This window comes from Hyperolius riggenbachi, chromosome 8, assembly GCF_040937935.1.
Source record: "Hyperolius riggenbachi isolate aHypRig1 chromosome 8, aHypRig1.pri, whole genome shotgun sequence".
Lineage (NCBI taxonomy): Eukaryota > Metazoa > Chordata > Amphibia > Anura > Hyperoliidae > Hyperolius > Hyperolius riggenbachi.
In genome coordinates, this window is record NC_090653.1 from 195,107,648 (window position 1) to 195,135,491 (window position 27,844).

At 48.1% G+C, this 27,844-nt stretch overlaps 1 protein-coding gene across 2 annotated transcripts in view; it reads left to right on the plus strand.

Moving 5' to 3' along the window:
• PLP1 (proteolipid protein 1) overlaps positions 1-27,844 on the plus strand; it is a 348,570-nt gene that overhangs the window by 155,443 nt on the left and 165,283 nt on the right. For both annotated transcript variants that reach the window (XM_068248070.1, XM_068248071.1), the window contains exon 4: positions 2,737-3,001. In XM_068248070.1, the coding sequence (XP_068104171.1) occupies positions 2,737-3,001 (265 nt within the window). The remainder of the gene's footprint in view (positions 1-2,736; positions 3,002-27,844) is intronic.

Consider the following 27,844-nt stretch of genomic DNA (forward strand, 5'->3'; position numbering starts at 1 on the left):
GAGTACCGGCTTGCCACGTGGGAGACACCAGCTGATTTTGACCCCACGTGACGCTGCCGATGCTGGCCCCGCAGCTGGGTCCGTGCTTCATGCGGACGTCGCTACTGAGGCCTGCCGGTCAGGACCCTGGACCATCTGCTCTCCCCCTACCGGACATGCAGACAACGCCGGTGTGCAGCCAGCTGATCAAGCCACGTGCTTATCAGCTGGCCTGCTATGGTTCCTGGCTGCCCTGTCTCGCGGCCTCGGGTTCGCCACTCACCGCCGATCAGATTCCCACCACCGCCACGTACCATGGAAGTCCTTCTGTGCTGTCGGCGGGTCCCATGCCGCTGCACTGAACAAAGAAGAGAAGCAGCGGCACGTCTTCAGCCCCATCCACCAGCTGATCAGGAGCAAGTATCGGCCCTGGATCCAGCTAGGAGCAGGAAATCGCAGCTGCCCGGCTCCATTCACCAGAGGACCAGCTCCAGGACAAGGCAAGTGTGCCCTGCCATCCTCCTCCATGTCAGACCCTGCCAGCCTGCACTTTGGCCTGGATTATGACAACAGTCATCGCGGCCTCCCAGGGGTCTGCGTTCTCCTCAATCGCCATTGCTGTCTGTTTGGAGACCCCCGATCTCTCCTTACTAGGCTGCAACCAGGTGCTAAATTTAGGTGCGGCCTGGATCCTTCAGTTGCCGTTTCACCGCGCCAGTCATCTGCCACCCTTATCGCATACAAGCAGCTCACATGGGACTTTTTCGGCCAGCCAACCAGAACACCAACCAAACACCAATCAGCCAGATTCCACCGCAACCCCAAGGAGTCACTCTTCTCTCTCTCTCTCTCTCCCCAAGGACAGTCTGTGGGGCATCTGATTCAAGTATCACTGCAAAGTGTTTGAGTGCCTAGACGGCAGCGGATTACCCCCTGGTTCCTCCCCTTGGACTTTCTTTTGTATCTCTTATCCATGTATAACTGTATAATTTTCTGTATCTACTGTATACTTGAAGTACTGCTTACTGTACCACTGTACTCTTTGTGTTTTTCTGTGTCACTTTGTTTACTGTACCATTGCCGACCCTGAAGTGCCAAAACCAATTCCGGGTACAACCCCTGTTGTACTTGGCGAAATAAACTGATTCTGATTCTGATTCTGATTCTGATTCTGATTCTGATTCTGATTGTAGCCACTATTCACAGCTATTAACATGAGAGCTATTGCAGCACCCAAATGCATTGGGGCACAGGAGGACCACTGGCGGGGAGATGATACTTTAGAAGAACAAGGGAATCACCAGGCTACTGGGGAGAAAGCTACAGGGACACAAAGGGAACCATTGGCAGGGAGATAAAGTACTCATTCACATTTTTGGTTGTGGATTTAGGGAGGGTTAGTTGGGCTGGGGAAGAATGGGGTGGGGTCGATTAAGTCGGGGGGGGGAACCACAAAATTTGCTATGGGGCCCAGTGAATTGTAGCTACGCCCCTGTCTGCAATATATAACACAATCAAAATGAAAAAAGCAGAATAGCACTTATGATGTTGGCGTGTATTCTGTACACGGGCTCAATAGGAGTGTGCGCGCGTCTAACTGTCACCTGTGCCTCAATATACACTAGACAGTGGCTGTATGCAAAGGTCTGCATTATATGACACAATCAAAATGCAAAAAGCAGAATAGCACTGATGATGTGTGGGTGTATTCTGTACACAGAATCAGTCATTAGGAGTGTGTGCCTGTGTGTGATGTGCAGCTCAATAGACACTGCACACTGGATGCTCAGTCAGGAGGACACTGTACAAACACAACCTAGGCCCTTTGATGTTCAGGAGTCAGAAGTCTTTATAGATACAACCTATAGCAGCCCTAAGAAGGGCCTTTAATTCTCACTCAGGAGGAGTCAGGAGGACTCTATACAAACACAATTTATACCAATAACAGTCCTGAAAAGGACTCTTTTGCCCTGCACAGGATGCTGTATAAACAGCTAGCAAGGCAGTGGTGACACAGAATAGATTCCTAGTTAATGCTTTCCCTAAGTGCAGTACTGCAACTCAGTCTCTCCCTGCTCTCACTATCACTGCAGCCAGAGAATGAATACAACATGACTGCTGCAACTGTCTTTTTAAAGGGGGGGGTCCAGGAGGGGGTGCTAACTGATTGGCTGCCATGTGTCTGCTGACTGTGATTTAAGGGGTCAAAGTTTAGCCCAGTGATAATCTATAGGGGGTGGACTGAATCCACTATGTATTCGTCTGAGCAGGCAAATGCGAATACCCCATCTTCGCTGCAAAGTATTTGCCAAGCGAATACTTTGGCCATCTCTAGCAATAAACAGATATCAGAATAAAGCCAGAGTTGGCCTGTTGAAATGTGCCGCAAATTAGACACTTATTGTGGGTGACTGTTCAGAGGAAAGTGGGGACCTGCCTGTGTAAATGTGTGTACGGCACTCCTGAAGAGATAACATTTTTCTTTTTGAAACAAATGTTGAATTTTTATGTTAGTGAATCTTTAAATAAAGGTGCAGCTACAGTAAGCCTGAGGTCAAACATTTTAACAACTTGTGCATCAATCCCAAAGTGTATGTGTAGTTATTCAGAGTTCTATTCACTGCTTCTATTTAGTTTAATCATTCAAAAATGAATTTTAATTTTTGAAACCACACAAGTGTGCAAAGCAAAACCACAACAGTATTCAGTTTATTCTTTCTAATTATTTTAAATGTAACCAATATTTTCTCTCTAAAGGATTAATGCTTTCCAGTATGCGATATATGGCATTGCCGTCTTCTTTTTCTTGTTTGGAATTCTGCTCTTGGCTGAGGGATTTTATACCACCACTGCAATCAAGCACATCCTAGGAGAGTTTAAACCACCACATATAAAAGGTGGTCTTATATCTACTGTTACTGGAGGACCAACTAAACCTAGAAGTTCAAGAGCTAGACATCCAATCCACACTTTAGAGCTTCTCTGCCGTTGTTTGGGAAGGTGGCTAGGACACCCAGATAAGGTAATATTACTATTATTTTTAATCCCTTATTTTACATTATATGGCACTTATTTCTAAAATTGTGCACGATATTTTTTATTGCAGTTTGCAAAGAATTCCTCTTTCTTTTCAAATGCTTTTGATAAAAACTTCTAGAAAATATGCATATAACGCAAGCACATGAAAAGTAAAACTTTATTAAGACAAAACCTACTCTTACCAATTTTATTTTGTGTTAAAGAGACACTGAAGCGAAAAAAAAATTATGATATTATGATTTGTATGTGTAGTACAGCTAAGAAATAAAACATTAAGATCAGATACATCAGTCTAATTGTTTCCAGTACAGGAAGAGTTGAGAAACTCCAGTTGTTATCTCTATGCAAAAAAGCTATTAAGCTCTCCGACTAAGTTAGTCATGGAGAGGGCTGTTATCTGACTTTTATTATCTCAACTGTAATTGAACTGTTTACTTTTCCTCTGCCAGAGGAGAGTTCATTACTTCACAGACTGCTCTGAAAGACTCATTTTGAATGCTGAGTGTTGTGTAATCTGCACATATTATAGAATGATGCAATGTTAGAAAAAACACTATATGCCTGAAAATAAAAGTATGAGAATATTTTCTTTGCTGCTAATCTTCTAGTAATTATTCATAGTACACAACCAATTCATTATATCATATTTTTTTTTTCGCTTCGGTGTCTCTTTAAATTGCACAATCTCTATAAAATGTACACAAGAAAGAAGATATGAGATACTACTGTGGAGGAGTTTGTCCAGACCGATCACCAAATCAAAGCGTAACAAATATTACCAATTTTATTGCTTATCATTAATACACAAAAAAAACAACCTGTAATAAAAAAGTGAATATTAAAAAGGTGTCTGGGGCCCAGCTCAGCACCACAGTAAACTCTGCATTGAGCTGTATAACCTAGGCTAGCCTAAATCTCATATCTAGGAGGACCTCCAGATGAAAGATACCACAAGTCCAATCAATGATGGGAACAACTAGAGCAGAGTTCAAAAGCCATAATAAATAAAGCCCATGCAGTGGCAATACGAGTATCAGCAGCAGGTTTTGTAAACTGACAATTCATCCAGCAGTCAGCAATGAAATATCATCGGCAGGATTTGTAAGGCAACAGTTCAGCCAGCTCTCAGCAATAAAATAACACATTGTGCAGATGCAAGTCGCGCGAAAACAGTTCAGCCAGCTAATCAACTCATATGTTCCACATTTCCAATGGTCAAGGCATGTGACTTACAGTAAAACCTAAAATATTGTATTTTGTGAAGACACTGTGCTGGAGTGTTGGACTTTAGCTGCTTTTTCTCTTATCTGGACTTGTATTTAGGTTGCGCTGATATACTTAACGATTGCAAGGCATGTGACTTGTTTAGCTGCTATATGACACAGTGTACACAAAGCCAGGGTGGGTACATCGACCCTTTAGCCAACCATATAACAATAGTAGGAAAGCATTGCAGTGACAGTTCAGCAAGCAATGGTACAAATATTGCAGGTAGTGACAGTTCAGCAAGCAATGGTACAAATATTGCAGGTAGTGGCAGTTCAGCAAGCAATGGCACAAATATTTCAGGTAGATGCAGAGCTATATGCGGTAGTGGTAAGGCACTTATGGCAAAGCCAGGGCCGGATTTTCCAATAGGCACTGTAGGCACGTGCCTAGAGACGGGATGTTTGTGAAAGGCGGGCCAAAGCCACCCAAAGCGCCTCCTTCACCTTTTCCCTCCATACCAGCGGCAGCGGCTCTGGCTCCATCTTCAGCAGCAGCAGGCGGCCCATATCAAAGCATGGTCACCAGCTCCATGTGTTCAGCCTAGATGTCACTCCTCAGCAGCGCCCCTGCGTCATTGCCATGGTTACAGCGCATGATTCTACGCGTAACCACGGAGAGGATGCAGAGGGCGCTGCTGAGTGACGTCAATGCTGGTGAGGATCCTATGAAATAGGCCGCTTGCTGCTGTAAAAGGAGGATGCCGCTGCCGCTGGTAAGATAACAACCGACTGCCGTTCCTCCAGATGTGGGTGTCCTCCGCCATCCTCCAAGCCCTTCTTCTGCCCACCGAGCCCCCCTCAGTTGCTGTCTGTATCCACTTGAGGCATTTTAGAGAAGAACTTGAACCTGCCGCAGATCCGCCCCCTCCACCCGGAACCCCGCCCACTCCAACACTTGGGGAGCCGCTGCTGGCGGATGTGAACTTTTGCACAGGACAGAAGGAAAACATAGAGAATGTGCCCTGTATTTCGCGACTTTAGCCTGTCTAATTCCTGCTCACCTGTATCTAATCACAAATTGTAAGTTGGTCTCTCCCCTTTGTCAGCTGACTGCTATGGCAGATAAGCTAATGTGAATGCACAAGATGTTAACAATATGTCTGCTTTCATGAAAGCAGGAAGTAGCTAAGCTGCAGATTTAATTGCAGGATTTGTATAAGTTGTAACAATGAAATGTTTTTTTTTTAAGGTTATTATGCTGTTACTATCTTTTAGAGCAGAGAGGAAGTTCTGAGTTCATGTCTGCTTTAACCCTTCGCTGACTGCTCTCTACCTGATCTACCCTTCCACCTACCTACTTACCTACCCCTGGCTGACTCCTCTCTCTGCTGTCTTTACCTACCTGCTGTTCTCCACTACTTAACTATACCCACTGACTCTTCTCTCTGCTCTTTACACCTACTTGCTGTGCTCTCCCACCTACCTACCCCCACTGACTCCTCTCACTGCTCTCTTTACCTCCCTGCTGCACTCTCCCATCTACCTGCCCCTACTGACTCCTATCTGTGCCCTCTACACCTACCTGCTGAACTCTCCCACCTACCAATCCCCACGGATTCCTCTCTGTGCCCTCTACAACTACCTGCTGTGCACTTCCACCTACCTACTCCCACTGACTACTCTCTCTGCCCTCTGTACCTACCTGCTACCCTCTCCAACCTACCTACCGCCACTGACTCATCTCTGGGCCCTCTTCATCCACCTGCTGCACTCTCTCACCCACCTACCGCCACTGACTCCTGCTAGTAGCATACATTTAAAAAAAATGGGGTGTGGCATTAAGAGTGTGGCCTGTTAAGGGGCGGAGATTAGAGTGTAGGAGCTTATGTGCCTATAGGCTCCATAGCTGTAAATCTGGCCCTGGGCAAAGCAGAAGAACAGCCAGTCAGAGTGGCCCGAAGAAGCAGTGTCTCTGCCGCAGATGGTGGTTTAGGAAAAAGAAGATCCACAATGAAAAGTGGTTGAGCAGCTGGGTAAAATGTGCAGGGTCCCTCGGGCAGCAGTATGGGGGAGCACACAGAGACTCACAGGCACCCCAATGCAGGAAACTAGTTGGCCCTCAGCATTATATGGTGCTTAAAATAAAACTAATAATGATAGATAGAACCAACATGGTTTGAGTAATAAAATAATATATTTTGCTTTTAAATTATTTGTGATATGCGTGACTAGGGGTGTGGCTGGGTATGACTAGATGTGTGACAGTGGCGTTTCTTAATGTCCCTGTTTTTTAACTCAAAAAGTTGTGAGGTATGTAATCTGGTTGTAAATTGGTATGTAAATTGGTTGCGGGTTGGGTTGCAGAAAGCAGGTAGCAGGTAGTGAAAGCAAGTATAAGACAATTCTGTATATTTTGCTTCCCAAAAATCTGCGCTGGATGCTGGGAACAGAATACTTACATGCTGACTTGTTTGCTGCTGTTCATCTTTAATACCAGCAGACTCCTTCTTGTCCTTCCTGCTCTCAAGCTTAGACCTCCCTTCCTCCCATACTAGTACATATAACTGGGAACATGCCAGTGTGAGATTGATGATGTGTTTTTCATGAATTGCCAGAGATCATTTAGTAACACTGGGGCATGCTCTGTTAGAAGGGAAGGAGTGGTAGGAAAGCACTGTCTGTTAGTTAATGGGGATATTTGATTTGACAAGAACTAGATAATTTTCTGGCATGTTCTCAAAAGCTCATAGACAAGTTCAGGAGGGGTGGTGGGGGGAATTGGGGGTTACAGGTGCCCATAATCCCCCTTTAGACCAGGGCAGGTTTTTAGGGACAGGCACAAGTTGAGACTTGTCTGCAGGCATCCTGAGCACAGAGCCAGGTATGAGCACAGCCCTGTGTGCTAGTAATGCAGGAAGTCGGGACCTCACAAAAGGCTTCACTTTCCCCTACATTATGTCGACTGTCCTCATTATTATCTGTATTCACTTAATCTGCTGCAATGGCCAGTGGATACAGATTACAATGTTTACAACCAGCTGACTGCTGCTAGTCTCAGACTGCCCTTGTGATAGCCCTCTTACATCCAATTACTTCTATTTCTCACTGAAGTGTGTGTCTCACTTCCCCCCATGTCTTTCTCATCCTCTCTGCCTGGTATATCCTCCCATTTACCCCATTTATTTTCCAGAGTAAAATATGTGTGCATATTATCTCAGTAATTATCTCTGCAAAATAGAATATTACAATCTTGGTCAGGTACCTCTGATCAGTTTCTGTGTCATCTCCCACTCCCTCTGCCCCATGCCTCTATCACTCCTACTCTGTCCTGTGTGTATTTCTCTGTTCCCCCATTCCTGTCCTGTCCTGTTCACTCTCCCCCTATCCTCTCTCTCTTTTCCCCACTCTCTTCTTCCCAACAGTCACACTGACACTTCACATTTCTCTTCCCTCTTTCTTGTCTTCCACTTTCCTCTCTTTACCTTTCCCCTCACTCTCTATCTCTTTCTCCCACTCTCCTGCCTTCCTCCCCCCCCTTCTCTCCCCCCCCCCCCCCAAATAAATAAATAAAACATTCAACATTCTGCAGCTCACAATCTAATCCTACCATAGTCATAGTCTAGTGTTCTGCCGTATAATTATTATGTATGTACATAGCAATAACATCTTCTGCAGTACTTTACAGAGTACTTAGTCATGTCACTGACTGTCCTCAGAGGAGCTTACAATCTAATCCCTACCTCAGTCATACTCTAATGTCCTACCATATTATTATATTCTGCATGGCTGAGAGAGACCTTTCAAGAATCTGTTGGCCCTCATACTACAAAGCAGTGGTACAATTAGCCAATCAAAATTGTATATGTGTGTATATGTACCCTTGTCACAGGAGCCCTAGTGGTCAGACTGCAAATTGCCTTCCAATCGGTTTCAGCACACAGACCATGCAAGCTTTGGTAGCAATCTTTGCGCAGAAACCGACAGAAATTTGGGCAGCAGCCTGACCAGAAGGGAGCCTGTGAGGTACGGTAATTACAACTTACACACTATTTCAGGGTATCTGCCACCACCACTGGTATGGGCCAGTGGACCCTACTGACTGACTGACTGCAAATAAAACGGTTAAACGCCCTATTCTGTCTAGATATCAACAATAGTAGCATCTCTTCAGAAGTCTGGTTCAGTTTGTGCGGCTGAGAAGCAGGGTAGCGGAACAGTGAATGACTTTGATAAAGTCTTTTTTCACGGGCAATATAAATAATTAATATATACAGACAATCATTAAAATCAACAATTATTGAGACATTAATAGCACAGTATGAAAAATAAAAGAAAGGGAGAAAAAATACTTAGTTTCATGGAAAATGTCCTTTTGTGGGAAAATCATCAAGTCCTTGGTTTCAAGTTCCGCAAGGTTCTTTGTTTCAGAGCAAAATTCAAAGTTCAGCAAGATGGCCGCCAACCATGTGTCCTCTGGCTGGCAGCAGACCGTTCTCATACAGATGGAATTTGGAGGACTGAGGGAAGAGCCCCTCGCAGATACTTTGGATGAAGCTGGTTTGGGGGTGTGGCAATGCCGGCCCCCTCTAAATTACCCACCAATGACGGTTCATTCCCTCTGAGAGATTTTAGGTTTAAACTTATAAAATGCCGTAACTTACAAACGATACAAGTCATATTTAGGTGGATAACAGATTCATACTTGTCGGAAAATACAGATTAACATGACATCAGACATGGCTAGTGCAGCGGACCCAGTTTTTGAGAAGGGTCATACCTCAATAACCGGACGGGCTATCGCAATGAATTTCATATCAGCACGATGGCCAGATTTTACCGAATAAGACTATATGAATTTTATAGCTGTGTGATGTACAGTCGCCATATAATCGACAAGAAACCATACATCACATGCCTTCAGGTCTGCCCTGGTCGGTGCCAGAGAGTCTGGCTTCCTCAGGGCCCCCCTGGGGAGCCAGCTTCCTAGCCCTTTTCATGGAGACATCTGGCTGTAGGGGGAATGAGCTGGTCCCTGCAGGGAATGTGGCCAGTGTGACATTCCTGAGGGGGGAGGCATTCCTGAGGGGAGAGGGGCATGCTTTGCTCACAGGGGAACAGATCTCTGGTTTTAAAACCACAAAGAAGTTGTTTTCTGATCGCTTGCACGACTGCACAGATCCGACAGGGAGCGATCAGGAAATCGGCTGTGAATTCTCCAGATTCACCTGTGTTTCTCACGGCTGTTCCGTGACACCTCCCCTTCCTGATGCTGTGTAAGGGGTTGTCATCAAGACATCCTCCGTAGCAGCCATTGGCGCGGTTGGGTCTAGGTCCCCCTGACACAGGGACAGCCCATCAGCGTTCCGGTGTCAGCTAACCTGGCTGACGGGTCTCGAGCTGCCGGCACCCATTGGAGCCTGCGGCTCGGTTCCCCTGGACAGGTCGCTGTCCGCTCCCCTCAGGTTTGACCCAACCTGGACCGTTCTGGACAGGGCGTTTGCCCCACTGCGTTCGGACGTGGCACCTGCCAGGACTGCTGACAACTGGCAGTGAGTTGGGTAGGTCAACAGCCAGCCCACGCAGGGTTTCCCTGCTAAGTGGCTGTGGACCTAAGGGAACCCCATGGGAATCCCTGGACCTCCCCAGCTCCTGACAGACGGCACATGCTTTGCAGTAGTTTGCTACATCCCTGTTCATCCTGGGCCAATAAAACTGTTTCCGAATACAGGCAAGTGTCTTGCGGACACCTGAGTGCCCTGTCAGAGGATTAGCATGTGCGGATTTCAGCACATGTCCCCTGAACGCACTCGGGACCACAATCCATTTGGTATTCGCCTACGGTTTCCCTGTAGGGGGCTGTACAGACTCACTGTACAGTCTCCCACCTTCCCAGTACACCTTGGAAGTGTCCCCGTCTGCGAGGGACTCAGAGGCTTGCTGCCTGAGTGCCTCCAGACTTGGGTCACTTTGTAGTGCTGTTGTGAGTACAGCGCTGTCACTTTAAACCAGCTGGCCCATGGCACATGAACTCAGCGGCTGAAAGGTCTCTTCGCTGGGGATCGGTACTGAACGAGGAGTTCAGTGCTGAGCCCACATTTCTGGCAGCACCCTGGGTGACTGCTGGTACAGGCATGTCATTGTCATTACAATAATCAACATTCTTCACATCATTGACACATGCATTAATGACATTGACAGGTATAGACACATTTTCCTTACAGACAGGTTGTACATTAAACTCAGGTACAGTTACATCATCACGACAGACAGTTTGTGCATCAAACTCAGGTGCCTTTGAAGCAGGCACTATTGAACCTGGTACCCTTGAACTGGGCACATTCAACCCACCTCCCCTGGGGCTCCCCCAAGTGTATAAAGTACCTGGTGGTGGGTGGAGAGTCCGTCTCCTTCAGTGAGCGACAAGGCGGTCGTGGCAGGTTCGTAGTAGGACACAAGCTTGTCCAAATCAGTCCCCAGCAACACAGGGACTGGGAGATCCTTCACCACCCCAACAACCCTTTCTTGGACCCCCACCCCCCAGTCGATCTTCACTCTCGCCTGGGCTATGTGTAAAAGGGTGCCCTCTACTCCAGAAAGGGCAAGGGATCGGATGGAGCTGATGCTCTCCTCTGGCACAAGGTGTGAGTGAACTAACGTGATGTCAGCTCCGGTGTCTTGAAATCCGGTGACAACCTTGTCATTCACTCTAACAGGCTGCTGCTGGTCGGTTCGGTTGCGGATTTCCTTTCTGCGGGCAAACAGAAAAAAAATCTGATGATCCAGGCGGTGGTTCGCTGGCAGGTTGCCTCTGCTGTGGGTGAGGTACAGGTGATACAGGTGCTGCAGGTGTCTGTCTCCGCTCCGGACAGTCGAATTTCATGTGTCCTGTCGGCAGTAGTGACAGATGACTCACTCAAGTGCTGCAGGCCTGGGCACAGCAGCTGCGCTGGGTGGCCTCTGTGGCTGACGGCTCACAGGGGCAGGAGTGTCTGCCAGAGTATTGTGCTGACCTCCTCTCAAGCTGGATGGTGCAATTCTGCATGTGTCAGGCACCCGGGTAGTTGCAAAAGTTTCAGCAAGGTCTGCAGTGACAGTTGCTGATGCAGGCTTGCGCTCCAGCACAAACTGTCGTACATCAGCAGGGCAAATGTTCAGAATTTGTTCTAGGACTATCAAGTCCTCCAGGACACCATAAGACCCTTTGATGAGGCCTAAAGTCCACTGGCGGAGTGTGGTGAGCAAGCTGCTGACCACATCTCGGTACGAATCAGAAGACTTTTTCTGCCAGGACCTGAACTTTTTACGATAGGCTTCTGGCGTCAGCTGGTATTTGGTAATGATAGCGTCTTTTATAGCGGCATAATCATTATCTTTCTCCGCAGGTAACTCTGCGAAAGCATCAAGCGCTTTGTAGCGCAGCAAAGGTTTCAGATGTCTGGCCCACTGGTCTTGGGACAGACGATACTGACGAAATTCGAAAGATCGCAAAAACAAGTCAATGTCTGTGTCTTTCTCAATATTAGCAAATTTAAATTTTGCACTTACGGGTGATGCAGCTCCTTCAGCAGGGAGGCTGGGCGGAGAACTCCGGCTGGCCTGTTGCACTTTTGCCATGTTTAGCTCATGCTGTCATTGGCGCTCCCGTTCTCGCTCAGTGGCATTCCTCTCCTCACACATGTACTGCAGGTACTTGTCCAGGTCAGTCTCCATCAGCTGTCGTAATGCCTGCTGCATTAGCGGATCAGTACAAACGGACAGTCCAGTACTGGCCGCTTCCGGGCGAGTACTTTCAGAAACTCTGGGATTGGGGTCCACACTGACAGTCTCCTGCGTAACTGTTGTCGCATTGCCCGCAGGTTGCTCAACCTCTGTACGCCTAGGATCTTCAGCCTCTGGTTCCCCTTGACTTGAGTCAGATGGGTCGGCGTCCAGTGGTGCTCAGCAGAGCTCGAATATTCGAGCTCTTTTCCAGCTATTCGAGCTCGGTATTCGAGCTCCGAATAGCTGTAGCTATTCGAATGGGCTATTCGAGTACACTCGAATAGCCCATTCACTATTCGAGCTATTCGAGCAAACGGCGCTATTCGAGCTCGGTACCGAGCTCGAATAGCGTCATAGCCCAGATTGATGTCCTTAGAGCCAATCAGAGGGCTCCCAGGCCCTCTGACGGCAGCCAATCACAGAGGGGGACCCTGGCCAGCCCCTACCCTATAAATAGCGGCCGCCATGTTACGTTTCTCCGTCCTTGCCTGAGACTTGCATAGAGAGAGAGTTGCTCCTTTGTGCTTTGGCTTAGCAAGAGCTTTATTGTGGTCATTTACCTAGCGTTTTTGCTCACATACACCTCCTATACACACCTATATTGTTGTTAGTTAGTTAGACATTGTATTTTAGTTAGTAGCTTTTGTGTTACAAAGAGACAGGCCAGCTGCTGCAGGCTTACAGCTTTAGGCCTCAGGGCCTGCCTGTGTGGGCAGCTGTCCTCCTGTCCTCTGTTTATTTCTCTCTATTCTATACCAGTATTTCTGCTGTCCTTTACTACTGATTGTATTAGTATTGTAGTTATATACTGTAACTGTACTAGGACACTCACTGTCACTGTTCATAGGCTACTAGCTGCTCCTGCGTGTGTGCACTCACTGTCTGTGTACACACTACACACACTCTATTTCCAAGTTCTGATAACTGATTGATTATTGTAATTGAATATTGTAATTAGTTAGTTGTACTCACTGTTACTACTTACTGTACTAGGAGTCTAGGACACTCAGTCACTGTTCATAGGCTACTAGCTCCTGCGTGTGTGCACTCACTGTCTGTGTACACACTACACACACTCTATTTCCTTCTGATAACTGATTGATTATTGTAATTAGTTAGTTGTACTTACTGTTACTACTTACTGTACTAGGAGTCTAGGACACTCGGTCACTGTTCATAGGCTACTAGCTCCTGCGTGTGTGCACTCACTGTCTGTGTACACACACTACACACACTCTATTTCCTTCTGATAACTGATTGCTTATTGTAATTAGTTAGTTGTACTTACTGTTACTACTTACTGTACTAGGAGTCTAGGACACTCAGTCACTGTTCATAGGCTACTAGCTCCTGCGTGTGTGCACTCACTGTCTGTGTACACACTACACACACTCTATTTCCTTCTGATAACTGATTGATTATTGTAATTAGTTAGTTGTACTTACTGTTACTACTTACTGTACTAGGAGTCTAGGACACTCAGTCACTGTTCATAGGCTAGCTCCTGCGCGTGTTTGCGCGTGCGTGCACTCACGGGCCTCGATTCACAAAGCGGTGATAACCCAGTTATCACGCCTAAAAGACTTTAGGCGTGATGACCTTTTCACCACTGAGTTATCACCGATTTTTCCTGCTCTTCGCGCGAAGTTAACTCCATAGGGTTTAATGGGAGCTTCGCGCGAAGCGTCGGGTGCTGCGCGCGCACTTACGCGCGTACGCGCGTACGCGCGGTAACTTCGCGCGAGTTTCTTCTTATCACGCCTAAAGTGAGTTTAGGCGTGATAAGGGGCTTTTCACTGGCGTGCAAACACTTTGCACCGCTTTGTGAATCAAGCCCACTGTCTGTAGTGTACACACACTAAATTTACTTGTGATTACTACTGATTATTGTAACTGCTAGTTGTACTTCCTGACTGTTACTACTTACTTACTGTACTAGGGACACTCACTCAGTCACCTCACCCACCAACCCACTCCATTAAAGTACCCCACTTTTCAACCGCCCTTTTAAAAAACTTTTGTCTATACGCCCAAAACATCGAAGATGTCTGGAAGTGGCAGCCAGCGCGGTTTGGGCAAGGGGAAGGGCAGCAAGGGAATCAGGAGGAGAGGGAGCAGCATTGTGGCAAGCCGCGGGCGCGGGCGCGCCACCATGTACAGTTCCGCAGCAGCAGCGTCAGTGGCTAACATTCCTCCCATAGCCACTGGCCGTGGACGCCTTGGGCGCCGCCCAGCAGGAGCATCTGCAACTCACGCTGCAGAGACACAGCAGCAGCAGCGTGTAGCACCTGCTCCGATTTTCCTCCAGCCGGGTCGGAAACGTCCCATTGAGGAAAAGCATGCAGACACTGTGGTGCAACTCATGACGGAGGATGAGCAGCCCGCCATCAGCTCTGCATCTGAGGCCTCCACCCTCACCACCACCACCCCTGTTCGCAGCAGCCGCCCAGCAGGGTCTGGGGAGGAGGCCAGTTCACCGTCACTCGCCGACCTGTCATTCAGCAGTCTTTTGACCCCAGGCATCATGAGTAAATTGTCTGCTGTTGTTGGCGATCTTGAGGAGGAGATGCTGATGGGCACTTTGGGGGATGAGGGATTGGACAGCAAGACTGTGGCGACAGTCAAGCAGCCCATCCATGCATCAGGAGAGGAGTTTGGGGGGTCCTCATCCCAGCAGGACATGTTTCAGGAGGGGGAGGATGTTGATGACCCGGTGACAGACAGAGACTGGGTGCCACCACCTCCAGGGGATGTCGTCCTCAGCAGCTCTGAGGAGGAGGAGGAGGATGCTCTTGTGGGCCTTGCAAGGAGGCGCATCATTGCAAGCATTGGCAGCAGCAGTAGGCAGGTCCCACAGCCTGCTGGTGTCTCAGGCTCAGCAGCAGCAGCAGCAGCATCTGCCAGTACCACCACCAGCCGCACCCAAGCCCCCCAAGCCCCCCCCCCCCAACCACCACAGGGAGACAGGCAGCAGCACTTCCATGCCGTAGGGGGATGTTTCTGTCACCAATCTGGCGCTTTTTCACCATGCCCACAGTGTACAGCAAGTACGCCACTTGCAACCACTGTCAGCGGAAGTTGAGCAGAGGTGCAGACCCCTTAAAGTTCTGCACCAGCTCGCTCATCAACCACCTTGCTGCGAAACATTTCCACCAGCATCAGGAGTTCCAGAGGCTGAAGGCATCTGGTGCTGGCAGTGGCACCACACCCATCACTGCACAGCCTTCAGCAGCAGCAGCAACAGCAGCCACCCGCCCTCCTGCTCCTCCAGCAGCACCAGCAGGAGTGCGGAAACGCACTGCTCCTCCCCCCTCTGCAACTCCTGCCGCCGACACTGAGGCCTGTTCTGGCAGCCAGTCCTCAGTGGCCTCCTCCGCTGTGTCTGCTGATTCCCGTGCCAGCAAAAGGCCACGCCAGAGCCTTTTGAGCGAGTCCTTCCAGGGGGTGGTTAGGGCTCTGCCTCCCAGCAGCCGTCGCGTGCGGCAGCTGAACGGCTTGCTGGCACGGGCCATGTGCTCCCAACTCCTGCCGTACACGCTCGTGCAGGAGGGGAGCGACATTCGTGCGCTGCTTGCTTGCGCAGCCCCAGACTGGCAGCTCCCCAGCAGACACTTTTTCTCCCGCAAGGCCATTCCTGCACTGCACCGCTTTGTGATGGCCAATGTGGAGCGAGGGCTGGAGCACGCGGTTGGTGAAAGGGTCCACGTCACCATGGACTCCTGGAGCAGCCGCTTCGGGACAGGCCGCTACCTGTCCTTCACTGTCCACTGGGTCAGCTTGGTGGAAGGGGGTGAGGATGGGAGAGCAGCAGCGGGCACAGCAGCAGCAGCAACACAGTGGGTGGTGCCACCCCGCAGGGTCAGGGGAACTGCAGCAGGTTCCTCCGATCCTCTGCCATCCTCCGGCACACCTGGCCAAACCCCCCGCCTCAGCAGCAGCGTGAAGGCCCGCCACTGCCAAGCGCTGCTGCACTTGGTCAGCCTTGGGAAGACCAAGCTGACGGCAACCCATGTGTTGGCCAAACTCCAGGAGCAGGAGAGGATTTGGCTGACCCCCAGAGGCCTCAGAGTCGGAGAGGTGGTGGCCGACAATGGGGCCAATCTGGTTGCCGCAATAGACAGGGGAAACCTGACCCACATCCCCTGTCTTGCCCACGTGCTGAACCTGGTGGTGCAGAAGTTCTTGCGCACCTACCAGGGGATGGGCGAACTGCTGGAAACGGCAAGGAACGTTGTGCGTCACTTCCGGCGCTCGGCTGCAGCCTGTGCGAGCCTGGAAGACGTGCAAAAGGAGCTGGATCTGCCACGCCATCGGCTGATCCTTGACGTTCCGACTCGCTGGAACTCCACCCTGGCGATGTTGGAGCGTCTGGTTGAACAGAAGCACGCTGTCAACCAGTACCTTGCCCTGGCCACTGTTTCCGCCGCTCAGAGAAGGGACAAGACCAGCAACATCCCGTCCATCGTCCCCGATGATGACTGGAGGCACATGCAGCAGGTGTGCTTAGTGCTGGCTCCCTTTCTGCAGGCCACTAACATGGTGAGCAGGGACCATGCTATGGTCTGCGAGTGGGTGCCCCTGGTTTGTCTGCTGAACAGGGCCCTCGATGCTTTGCTGGAACAGGGAGCGGCAGCCTTGGACCAGCAGGAGCGGCAAGCAGCTGCACAGTCCACCTCTGAGGGGGAGGAGGAGGAGGACTTGGTGGAGGTCCCTGACCTTGCTGCTGATGAGGGGGAGCAGCACAGTGCAGCTGAGTTGGTGCGGGGGTGGAGAGAGGATGAGGCTGACGAGGCAGAGGAGGAGGATGAGGACAGCAGCACTGCCGTCGATGTGCCAGCAGACGTGGCCCGCCTCTTCCCAATGGCAGCGCACATGCTGACGTGCCTGCGCAGAGACCCCAGGGTGATCCAGATGAAGCAGAGGGAGGACATCTGGATCAGCATGATGTTGGACCCACGCCTCAAGGGGAAGTTGAGCCAGTTCCTGCCGCCTGCAGGAGGAGACCCAGCGCAACAAATAAGGAGCTTGCAGCAGGCCCTTGTTGAGCGCTTGGAGGAAGCCTTCCCCCAGCCTTCCACCCCCACTGTCCAGCAGCCAGCACAGAGGCAGCAGCAGGTGCCTGCATCCAGCAGCAAGCGCCCCACAGACCTGCTGTCTCTCAGCCACGAGCTCTACAGGACTGTAGAGGCTCCGGCAGCAGTGACTAGAGAGGAGGTGCATGCAGCAGCATCCTCCACCGGTCACAGCCAGCGCCTGACCCGCATGGTGGCTGACTACATGGGGTCCTACAGCGGGCTTGACAGCGATGCCCCTGTTGATCCCATGGAGTATTGGGTCAAGCGCCTGGAGATCTGGAGCGAGCTGGCGCAGTACGCCCTGGAAGTGCTGTCCTGCCCCCCTTCCAGCGTGCTGTCCGAGCGCTGCTTCAGTGCAGCTGGTGGTGTGGTCACCGAGAAACGCTCACGTCTGTCTCACAAGTCTGTGGACAGACTGACGTTTCTCAAGATGAACCAGGCGTGGGTGGAAGGCGAGTTCCTGGCCCCTGTTGTCGGCGAGAGGGGGACATGAACTGGCTAAGAACCATTGTTAATTGCCTTACCACCCTTTACCACCTCCTGGCTCCTGCTCACTAAGCCAGCCTGGTTCACTTTGACTATTACGTCGCCTGCAGCCACACATTTTACACCTACAGTGGGCTGCTGTGTACTGCCCTTCTGCTGTCTGTCTGTGTTTCCCACTGCCAGGGTACACAGATTTACCTTCTGCTGCCACTCTGCCACCAGCTATTACGTCAAACAATAGCTATATATCTGTGTAATTTGTTTTACAAACAAAACCAAAAAACCATAAAAAAAAAAAAAAAAAGGTTTAATTTTTCTGAGGTGCCCGGGTTGAAAACTGTGTTGTCCCAGTTGTGTATTGGACACGATGTGGGCTGCACGACCGCTGTCTGGGACCTCCTGTTGTGTTCATTTACGGCCTGGTATCACCACTAGGTACCAGGGCTATTATGTCACGCTGCCTGCCTGCTGCCACACTCACACTACTCCTCCATTCCTCCTGCTGATGCTGCTGTCTGTCTGTGTTTCCCACTGCCAGGGTACACAGATTTACCTTCTGCTGCCACTCTGCCACCAGCTATTACGTCAAACAATAGCTGCTCACATTACTCCTCCATTCCTCCTGCTGCTGCTGCTGCTGTCTGTCTGTCTGTGTTTCCCAACGCCAGGGTACACAGATTTACCTTCTGCTGCCACTCTGCCACCAGCTATTACGTCAAAAAATAGCTATATCTGTCTGTGTAATTGGTTGTAAAACCAAAACTACAAAACCATAAAAAAAAAAAAAGGTTTAATTTTTCTGAGGTGCCCGGGTTGAAAACTGTGTTGTCCCAGTTGTGTATTGGACACAATGTGGGCTGCACGACCGCTGTCTGGGACCTCCTGTTGTGTTCATTTACGGCCTGGTATCACCGCTAGGTACCAGGGCTATTATGTCACGCTGCCTGCCTGCTGCCACACTCACACTACTCCTCCATTCCTCCTGCTGATGCTGCTGTCTGTCTGTGTTTCCCAACGCCAGGGTACACAGATTTACCTTCTGCTGCCACTCTGCCACCAGCTATTACGTCAATAAATAGCTATATCTGTGTAATTTGTTGTAAAAACAAACCAAAAAAAACCAAAAAAAAAAAAAAGGTTAATTTTTCTGAGGTGCCCGGGTTGAAAACTGTGTTGTCCCAGTTGTGTATTGGACACGATGTGGGCTGCACGACCGCTGTCTGGGACCTCCTGCCTGCTGTGTTTATTTACAGCCCTGGTATCACCGCTAGGTACCAGGGCTATTATGTCACGCTGCCTGCCTCATTGACTGCCTGCTGCCACACACTCATCCTCCTCCTCCTGCTGCTGAATTTACCTCCTGCTGTCTGTGTGTTTCCACTGCCAGGGAGCACATACAATGGCGCTTCCAACATGCGTGCGCCACCAGCTATTTGTTACGCTCAAAAATAGCTGCATTTCTTTAAAAAAAAAATTTGAAAAGAGAAATAAGTGAAGAAGAAGACGATATAGAAGAAGATGAAGATGATGAAGAAGAAGAAGATGAAGAAGAAGAAGATGAAGAAGATGAAGAAGAAGAAGATGAAGAAGAAGAAGATGAAGAAGATGAAGAAGATGAAGATGAAGAAGATGAAGAAGAAGAAGATGAAGATGATGAAGAAGAAGAAGATGAAAAAGAAGATGAAGATGATGAAGAAGAAGAAGATGAAGATGATGAAGAAGAAGAAGATGAAGAAGATGAAGAAGATGAAGAAGATGAAGATGAAGAAGATGAAGAAGAAGAAGATGATGAAGAAGAAGAAGAAGATGAAGAAGAAGATGAAGAAGATGAAGAAGAAGAAGAAGAAGAAGATGAAGAAGATGAAGAAAAAGAAGATGAAGAAGAAGAAGATGATGAAGAAGAAGATGATGAAGAAGAAGAAGAAGATGAAGAAGAAGATGAAGAAGATGAAGAAGAAGAAGAAGAAGATGAAGAAGATGAAGATGAAGAAGATGAAGAAGATGAAGAAAAAGAAGATGAAGAAGAAGAAGAAGAAGATGATGATGAAGAAGATGAAGAAGAAGAAGAAGAAGAAGAAGATGAAGAAGATGAAGAAGATGAAGAAGAAGAAGAAGATGAAGAAGTTGAAGATGAAGAAGATGAAGAAGAAGAAGAAGATGAAGAAGATGAAGAAGAAGATGAAGAAGATGAAGAAAAAGAAGATGAAGAAGAAGAAGAAGAAGAAGAAGAAGAAGAAGAAGAAGAAGACAATATAGAAGAAGAAGAAGAAGATATAGAAGAAGATATAGAAGAAGAAGATATAGAAGAAGAAGAAGAAGAAGATATAGAAGATAAAGAAGAAGAAAAAGAAGTATATACAGTACTGAACAAATTTCTGGACACAACTTCTCTTTTCAACTTTTTTTTTTTAAAGGAACATCCCCACATAATCACTTGCTGTTGTTACTTGGAAAAAAAGAGGTTTCTTGCATCATTCACCCTCAAAACAAGTGTTGGAAGCTATTTAAGGCCATTTCGAATAGTCAGCTCGAATAATGAGCTCGAATACCGACTCGAATAGTGAGCTCGAATTCCGATGTCGAATCGAATAGTAAAAATTATTCGACTCGAATATTCGACTGATCTCGAATAATTTACTATTCGAATTCGACCTAACTCGAATTTTGAAAAGGGGTATTTGAGCATCACTATCGGCGTCTACCTCAGCAGACACACCCAGCTCCCGCGGTTGCTGGGTATCCCATTGGAACAAGTCCGTTACCAGGTCCTGGTGTTTCTTGCAGCCGACTTCAATGCCTCTCGCTTGGCAAAGAGTTTGCAGGTCCGCCAGGCACATGTTCTTGTAGTTCCCGGACATTTCCACGCCAAATAAAATAAAACTTTTGGGAGGGCTACTGTATATATAAAAAATATATTGCATTCCAGCTACACCAACAAATTAGTTTGTTTCTTGATAGCGCTAGCGCTATCTTAGATACTTTCAGCACAACACAGATCCCAACCACTGCCAAACACTGTCACAGGAGCCCCAGTGGTCAGACCGCAAATTGCCCACCAATCGGTTTCAGCACACAGACCATGCAAACTATGGTCGCGATCTTTGTGCAGAAACCGACAGAAATTTGGGCAGCAGCCCGACCAGAAGGGAGCCTGTGAGGTACGGTAATTACAACTTACACACTATTTCAGGGTATCTGCCCCCACCACTGGTATGGGCCAGTGGACCTTACTGACTCACTGACTGCAAATAAAATGGTTAAACACTCTATTCTGTCTAGATATCAACAATAGTAGCGTCTTTTCAGAAGTCTGGTTCAGTTGTGTGGCTGAGAAGCAGGGTAGCGGAACAGTGAATGACTTTGAAAAAGTCTTTATTCACGGGCAATATAAATAATTAATATATACAGACAATCATTAAAATCAACAATTATTGAGACATTAATAGCACAGTATGAAAAATAAAAGAAAGGGAGAAAAAATACTTAGTTTCATGGAAAATGTCCTTTTGTAGGAAAATCATCAAGTCCTTGGTTTCAAGTTCCGCAAAGTTCTTTGTTTCAGAGCAAAATTCAAAGTTCAGCAAGATGGCCGCCAACCATGTGTCCTCTGGCTGGCAGCAGACCGTTCTCATACAGATGGAATTTGGAGGACTGAGGGAAGAGCCCCTCGCAGATACTTTTGATGAAGCTGGTTTGGGGGTGTGGCAATGCCGGCCTCCTCTGAATTACCCACCAATGACGGTTCATTCCCTCCGAGAGATTTTAGGTTTAAACTTATAAAATGCCGTAACTTACAAACGATACAAGTCATATTTAGGTGGATAACAGATTCATACTTGTCGGAAAATACAGATTAACATGACATCAGACATGGCTAGTGCAGCGGACCCAGTTCTTGAGAAGGGTCATACCTCAATAACCGGACAGGCTATCGCGATGAATTTCATATCAGCACGATGGCCAGATTTTACCGAATAAGACTATATGAATTTTATAGCTGTGCGATGTACTGTCGCCATATAATCGACAAGAAACCATACATCACATGCCTTCAGGTCTGCCCTGGTCGGTGCCGGAGAGTCTGGCTTCCTCAGGGCCCCCCTGGGGAGCCAGCTTCCTAGCCCTTTTCATGGAGACATCTGACTGTAGGGGGAATGAGCTGGTCCCTGCAGGGAATGTGGCCAGTGTGACATTCCTGAGGGGGAGGCATTCCTGAGGGGGGGGGAATGCTTTGCTCACAGGGGAACAGATCTCTGGTTTTAAAACCACAAAGAAGTTGTTTTCTGATCGCTTGCACGACTGCACAGATCCGACAGGGAGCGATCAGGAAATCGACTGTGAATTCTCCAGATTCACCTGCGTTTCTCACGGCTGTTCCGTGACAACCCTTACATCTGAAAATTATTTACTGTATTTTTCGGACCATAAGACACACCTTTTCTCCACAAAAAAGTGGAGGGAAAAAGTCAGTGCATCTTGTGGTCTGAAGATGTCCCCCATAAGTGCTCCCTCTGTCCTCCTTTGCCGCCCTGTGTCTCCGGTGTCCCCTCTCAGTAGCAGCGAGTGCAGTGATTGTCCCAATGACGGAGCCATGGTCCAGCCTCTGAGACCATCGGCTCCAGTCAGAACACCAGGAGGCAGTGATTGTCTTGCAGCGCTCCCCTGATTGGCCGCACGGCGCCTGGAGGCTGACGCAAGTCCAGATCAGCTGTCTCTTGGTCGATCTTCCCATACATCATCTGATGTATGGCATCTTTAAAGTGTACCTGAGACAAGAAGTATCTCAGGTGCCATATTTACCTAGGGCTGCCTTCAGGCTGATCGTCCCTCCCCGCGTGACTCCTGTCACCCGCAATTCAGTCCGAAAGCCTGGCCGAGTTGTGCTTCGTCGCGCATACGTGAACCCGGCCAGGCGTGCTCCCCGTCACGCTCCCCTGGCTGGGAGCATTTTGCGCTTGCGCAGTACTACTGTGCACGCGCAGAACACTCCCAAGGAAGAGAGCACAACAGAGGTGAGTGCCTGGCTGGAACACGCATGCGCGATGAAGCACGACTCGGACAGGCTTACGGCTTTTATGATTATGATATAATGAATTAATTGTGTAGTACAGATCATTAATAGAGTATTAGTAGCAAAGAAAATAGTCTCATATTTTTATTTTCAGTTATTTAAGTTCTTTCTCCGCTGAATATCGGAGAAGCGCGCCATGGCCGTATAGGAACCCCTTAAATGCCCACACACCTTCCTGGACTGCATCAGGACCTCCTGTAAGCCTGGGAACTTATTGAGTTATTATTTAGTAGGGATTTGTCCCTTTCAAAAAAGGGGCCAAAAAGTATATATACAGTGGTGTGAAAAACTATTTGCCCCCTTCCTGATTTCTTATTCTTTTGCATGTTTGTCACACTTAAATGTGACTTCTGCTCATCAAAAACCGTTAACCATTAGTTAAAGATAGATAACATAATTGAACACAAAATGCAGTTTTAAATGATGTTTTTTTATTATCTAGTGAGAAAAAAAACTCAAAACCTACATGGCCCTGTGTGAAAAAGAAATTGCCCCTGAACCTAATAACTGGTTGGGCCACCCTTAGCAGCAATAACTGCAATCAAGCGTTTGCGATAACTTGCAACAAGACTTTTACAGTGCTCTGGAGGAATTTTGGCCCACTAATCTTTGCAGAATTGTTGTAATTCAGCTTTATTTGAGGGTTTTCTAGCATGAACTGCCTTTTTAAGGTCATGCCACAACATCTCAATAGGATTCAGGTCAGGGCTTTAACTAGGCCACTCCAAAGTCTTCATTTTGTTTTTCTTCAGCCATTCAGAGTTGGATTTGCTGGTGTCTTTTGGGTCATTGTCCTGCTGCAGCACCCAAGATCGCTTCAGCTTGAGTTGACGAACAGATGGTCAGACATTCTCCTTCAGGATTTTTTGGTAGACAGTAGAATTCATGGTTCCATCTATCACAGCAAGCCTTCCAGGTCCTGAAGCAGCAAAACAACCCCAGACCATCACACTACCACCACCATATTTTACTGTTGGTATAATGTTCTTTTGCTGAAATGCTGTGTTACTTCTACGACAGATTTAACAGGACACGCACCTTCCAAAAAGTTCAACTTTTATCTCAGCGGTCCACAAGGTATTTTCCCACAAGTCTTGGCAATCATTGAGATGTTTTTTTAGCAAAATTGAGACGAGCCTTAATGTTCTTTTTGCTTAAAAGTGGTTTGTGCCTTGGATATCTGCCATGCAGGCCGTTTTTGCCCAGTCTCTTTCTTATGGTGGAGTTGTGAACACTGACCTCAATTGAGGCAAGTGAGGCCTGCAGTTCTTTAGATGTTGTCCTGGGGTCTTTTGTGGCCTCTCGGATGAGTTTTCTCTGCGCTCTTGGGGTAATTTTGGTCGGCCAGCCACTCCTGGGAAGGTTCATCACTGTTCCATGTGTTTGCCATTTGTGGATAATGGCTCTCACTGTGGTTTGCTGGAGTCCCAAAGCTTTAGAAATGGCTTTATAACCTTTACCAGACTGATAGATCTCAATTACAGTACTTTTGTTCTCATTTGTTCCTGAATTTCTTTGGATCTTGGCATGATGTCTAGCTTTTGAGGTGCTTTTGGTCTACTTCTCTGTGTCAGATAGCTCCTATTTAAGTGATTTCTTGATTGAAACAGGTGTGGCAGTAATCAGGCCTGGGGGTGACTACAGAAATTGAACTCAGGTGTGATAAACCACAGTTAAGTTATTTTTTAAAAAGGGGGGCAATCACTTTTTCACACAGGGCCATGTAGGTTTTGAGTTTTTTTTCCTCACTAAATAATAAAAAACATCATTTAAAACTGCATTTTGTGTTCAATTATGTTATCTTTGACTAATAGTTAACAGTTTTTGATGAGCAGAAACATTTAAGTGTGACAAACATGCAAAAGAATAAGAAATCAGGAAGGGGCAAATAGTTTTTCACACCACTGTAAGTCCTTTTAGTGGGAGATCCACCACACCCAATTACCACACTTGTTTTTTATAAAAAGGACTGTAGAAGAAAAATGCTGTTGCACAGTCTTGCAGTATGAAACTTGATATAGATTTTATTGGCACAAAATATGTGTTGATTTTTTTAATTTTTATATTTTGTGCCAATAAAATTTATATCAAGTTTCATAGTGCAAGACTGTGCAACAACATTTTTCTTCTACAGTCCTTTTTATAAAAAACAAGCCTGGGAAGTTACACACACTGTTGGATTATAAGATTCAGCACATGTACCATGTGTCAACCTGCCCAAACTCAAAGCCGAAATGAGATTGCTTCCATTGTCACACACCACGTTGCTGATCTCCAGTTGGTGCAGGGTCAGCCACTGAGCCATTTGGTTGTTCAGAGCGGCCAGGAGTGCTGGTCCGGTGTGACTCTCGGCTTTGAGGCAAGACATGTCCAAGATGGCATGACACTGTCATACCTGGCATTCGGAATAGGTCCTGGGGAGCTAGGGTGTGCAGTTTGAGAGGAGAGCGCAGCCGTAGAGTAGCACACAGCCGAGGAGGAGGATGACAGTGGATGTAGGAGGAGTAGTAGGAGAAGTAGAGGAGGGGGCAGCAGGCCTGCCTGTAAGCTGTGGAGCTTACTCCATGCTTGCCAGCAGTCACCAGGTTTACCCAATGTACCGTATAAGTAATATACCTGCCCTGACTGTGCTTTGCAGACCAGGAATCCGTGGTCAGATGGACCCTTGACCCAACGTTTTGTGCCAGAGATGATGCCACTTGCCTTTCAACATCACGATACAGTTTGGGCATTTCATTTTTTGAAAAATAATTGCTGCCTGGTATCTTCCACTGTGGTGTCCCAATCGCCAGAAATTTTTTTGAAAGGCCTCAGAGTCCACCAGCTTGTATGGTAACAGCTGGCGGGCTAACAGTTCCGCCAAGCCAGTTGTCAGACACCGGGCAAGAGGGTGACTGACAGTCATTGGCTTTTGCCGTTCAAACCAAATATTTCCTTAATGGACACCTGGCTGCTGTGGGCAGAGGAACAGCAGCTGACATTGAAGGGCGTGTTGGCTGGCTCTCCCTAGGTGGCGATACATGCCGCCGGACACTGCCACAAGCTGTTTCCGACGAGCTCCCCTTGCTTCTTACAGCAACTTGTCTTCTCCTCTCTGACTCCCCCTCTGAACTGTCCCCTTGTTCATCTTGCCTTTTGGGATCCCACCTGAAATCCATGCCATAATCATCATCCTCATCATCATCATCCACAGCTTCACTTGTATCAGACACCTCCAAAACTGCACCAACAATAGGTACTTCATCATCCTCACACCTTATGTCCATAGTGATGCCTAACTCAGACATATGAGGTGTTATACATCCTTAGCGCCTTCATCTTGGAACAATAATGGTTGTAAATCAGTAAATTCACCACAAACATGTATGAATAACTTCTGCAACAGCAGAAGTGGAGCGGCTGTGGTGCTAGTAGCAGCGATGGTGGCTGCTGCTGAGTGTTAAGTAGTTGTGGGGTTCCAGAATCAGAGCAGGAGGGGGAAGATATGTCATGGTTCCATGAGGAAGATGAGGTGTTCTGTGTTAAATAGTCAACTATGCCCTTACAATCTTGGGGGTTGAGGGTACGTGCCTTCTGAACACTGTACTTTGGTTGGGGGCCGCACAAAATCACGTCAGCAAGACCTCAAACAGACCTGCGGGGTGGCCTGCCTCTGCCTTGGCCTGTTATTTTTTTCCATATGGAGTAATACTAACAATATTCAATAGTGGTAGACAGTGTGTGTAATCACAAAGAGGCACACAATCAGTGTCAAATACACAGCAGCAGCTGTGTGTGTGTGTGTGTGTGTGTGTGTGTGTGTGTGTGTGTGTGTGTGTGTGTGTGTGTGTGTGTGTGTGTGTGTGTCACAGGGCTGTGTACTTTAACAGAGGTCCCCAACCCTGTCCTCTCAAGGCCTACCAACAGTACATGTTTTGCAGAGAACCACAAACATGCACAGGTGAGGTTATTAGTGTCTCAGCAGAGCTCATTAGCTACCTCTGTGGATTTCCACAAAACATGCACTGTTGGTGGGCCTTGAGGACAGGGTTGGGGAACACTGCAAAACACACACACAGTGATATCCTCATCATCTTCTTGTGAGCGTTGTGATAGTTGTTGTGATGCATCATAGTCGTCACCTTCTTCCTGGTCTGCTTCTGCTGACCATTCGCGCTGAATTGTGGAAGTCCAACGTGCACCGCTCTGGCCCTCGTCAGTGGTGGCAGGAAATTCCTGCTCCAACTCCAGCTGTTCCTCCTCCTCTTCTTCGTCATAGCAGCTGGGGCCAGCGTTTCCTGAGGCGGATGGCCTGATGTTGGTACCATGACGCTGATCGTTTTCTCCTTCAGATTCCCCCAGTTGCATCATGACAGCTGTTTCCTTGATTTTCAACATTGACCTCTTCAGTAAACACAGCAGTGGTATGGTAATGCTGACTGAAGAGTTGTCACTGCTCACAAGCAACGTGGACTGCTCAAAATTTTGGAGGACTTGGCAGAGGTCCAACATGTTGGCCCAATCGGATCCACAGAAGCTTGGCAGCTGTCCGGATGCGCCTCGGTACTGCGCCGTCATGTACTGGACCACTGCACTCTTCTGCTCGCAAAAGCGGGCTAGCATGTGCAGCGTAGAATTCCAGCGCGTAGGGACATCACACAGCAAGCGATGGTGGGGGAGATTGAAGCGCTCCTGCATCTTGGCGAGTGCCCCCGAAGCAGTACTGGAATTTCTACAATGTTTGGCCACTCGTCGCACCTTCAACAGAAGATCGGCCACGCCTGGGTATGTCCTCAGGAACCGCTGAACTACTAGGTTCATCACGTGCGCCAGGCAAGGGATGTGTGTCAGCTTAGCCAACCTTAAAGCACGAATGAGATTACTCCCATTATCACACACAACCATGCCCGGTTTCAGGTCCAGCGGTGCCAGCCACAAATCCGTCTGTTCCTTTATTCCCCTCCAAATTTCCTCCCCTGTGTGCTGCTTATCCCCAAGGCAGATCAGCTTCAGCAACGCTTGCTGACGCATGCCAACAGCTGTGCTGCACTGCTTCCACGATCCTACTGCTGCTGGTGCTGGGTTAGCGTTTCCGGATGAGGTACAGCTTTGAGATGCGTTGGAGGAGAAGGAGTCAGAGAGGTAGGTGCTGCTGTTGTTACCCAGTGGGAGGGACGGCGGTGCAGCTGTTTGCGGCGTGGGCAACACCCGCGCCGTAGCAGGTGAGGAATCGCTGCCAGGCTCCA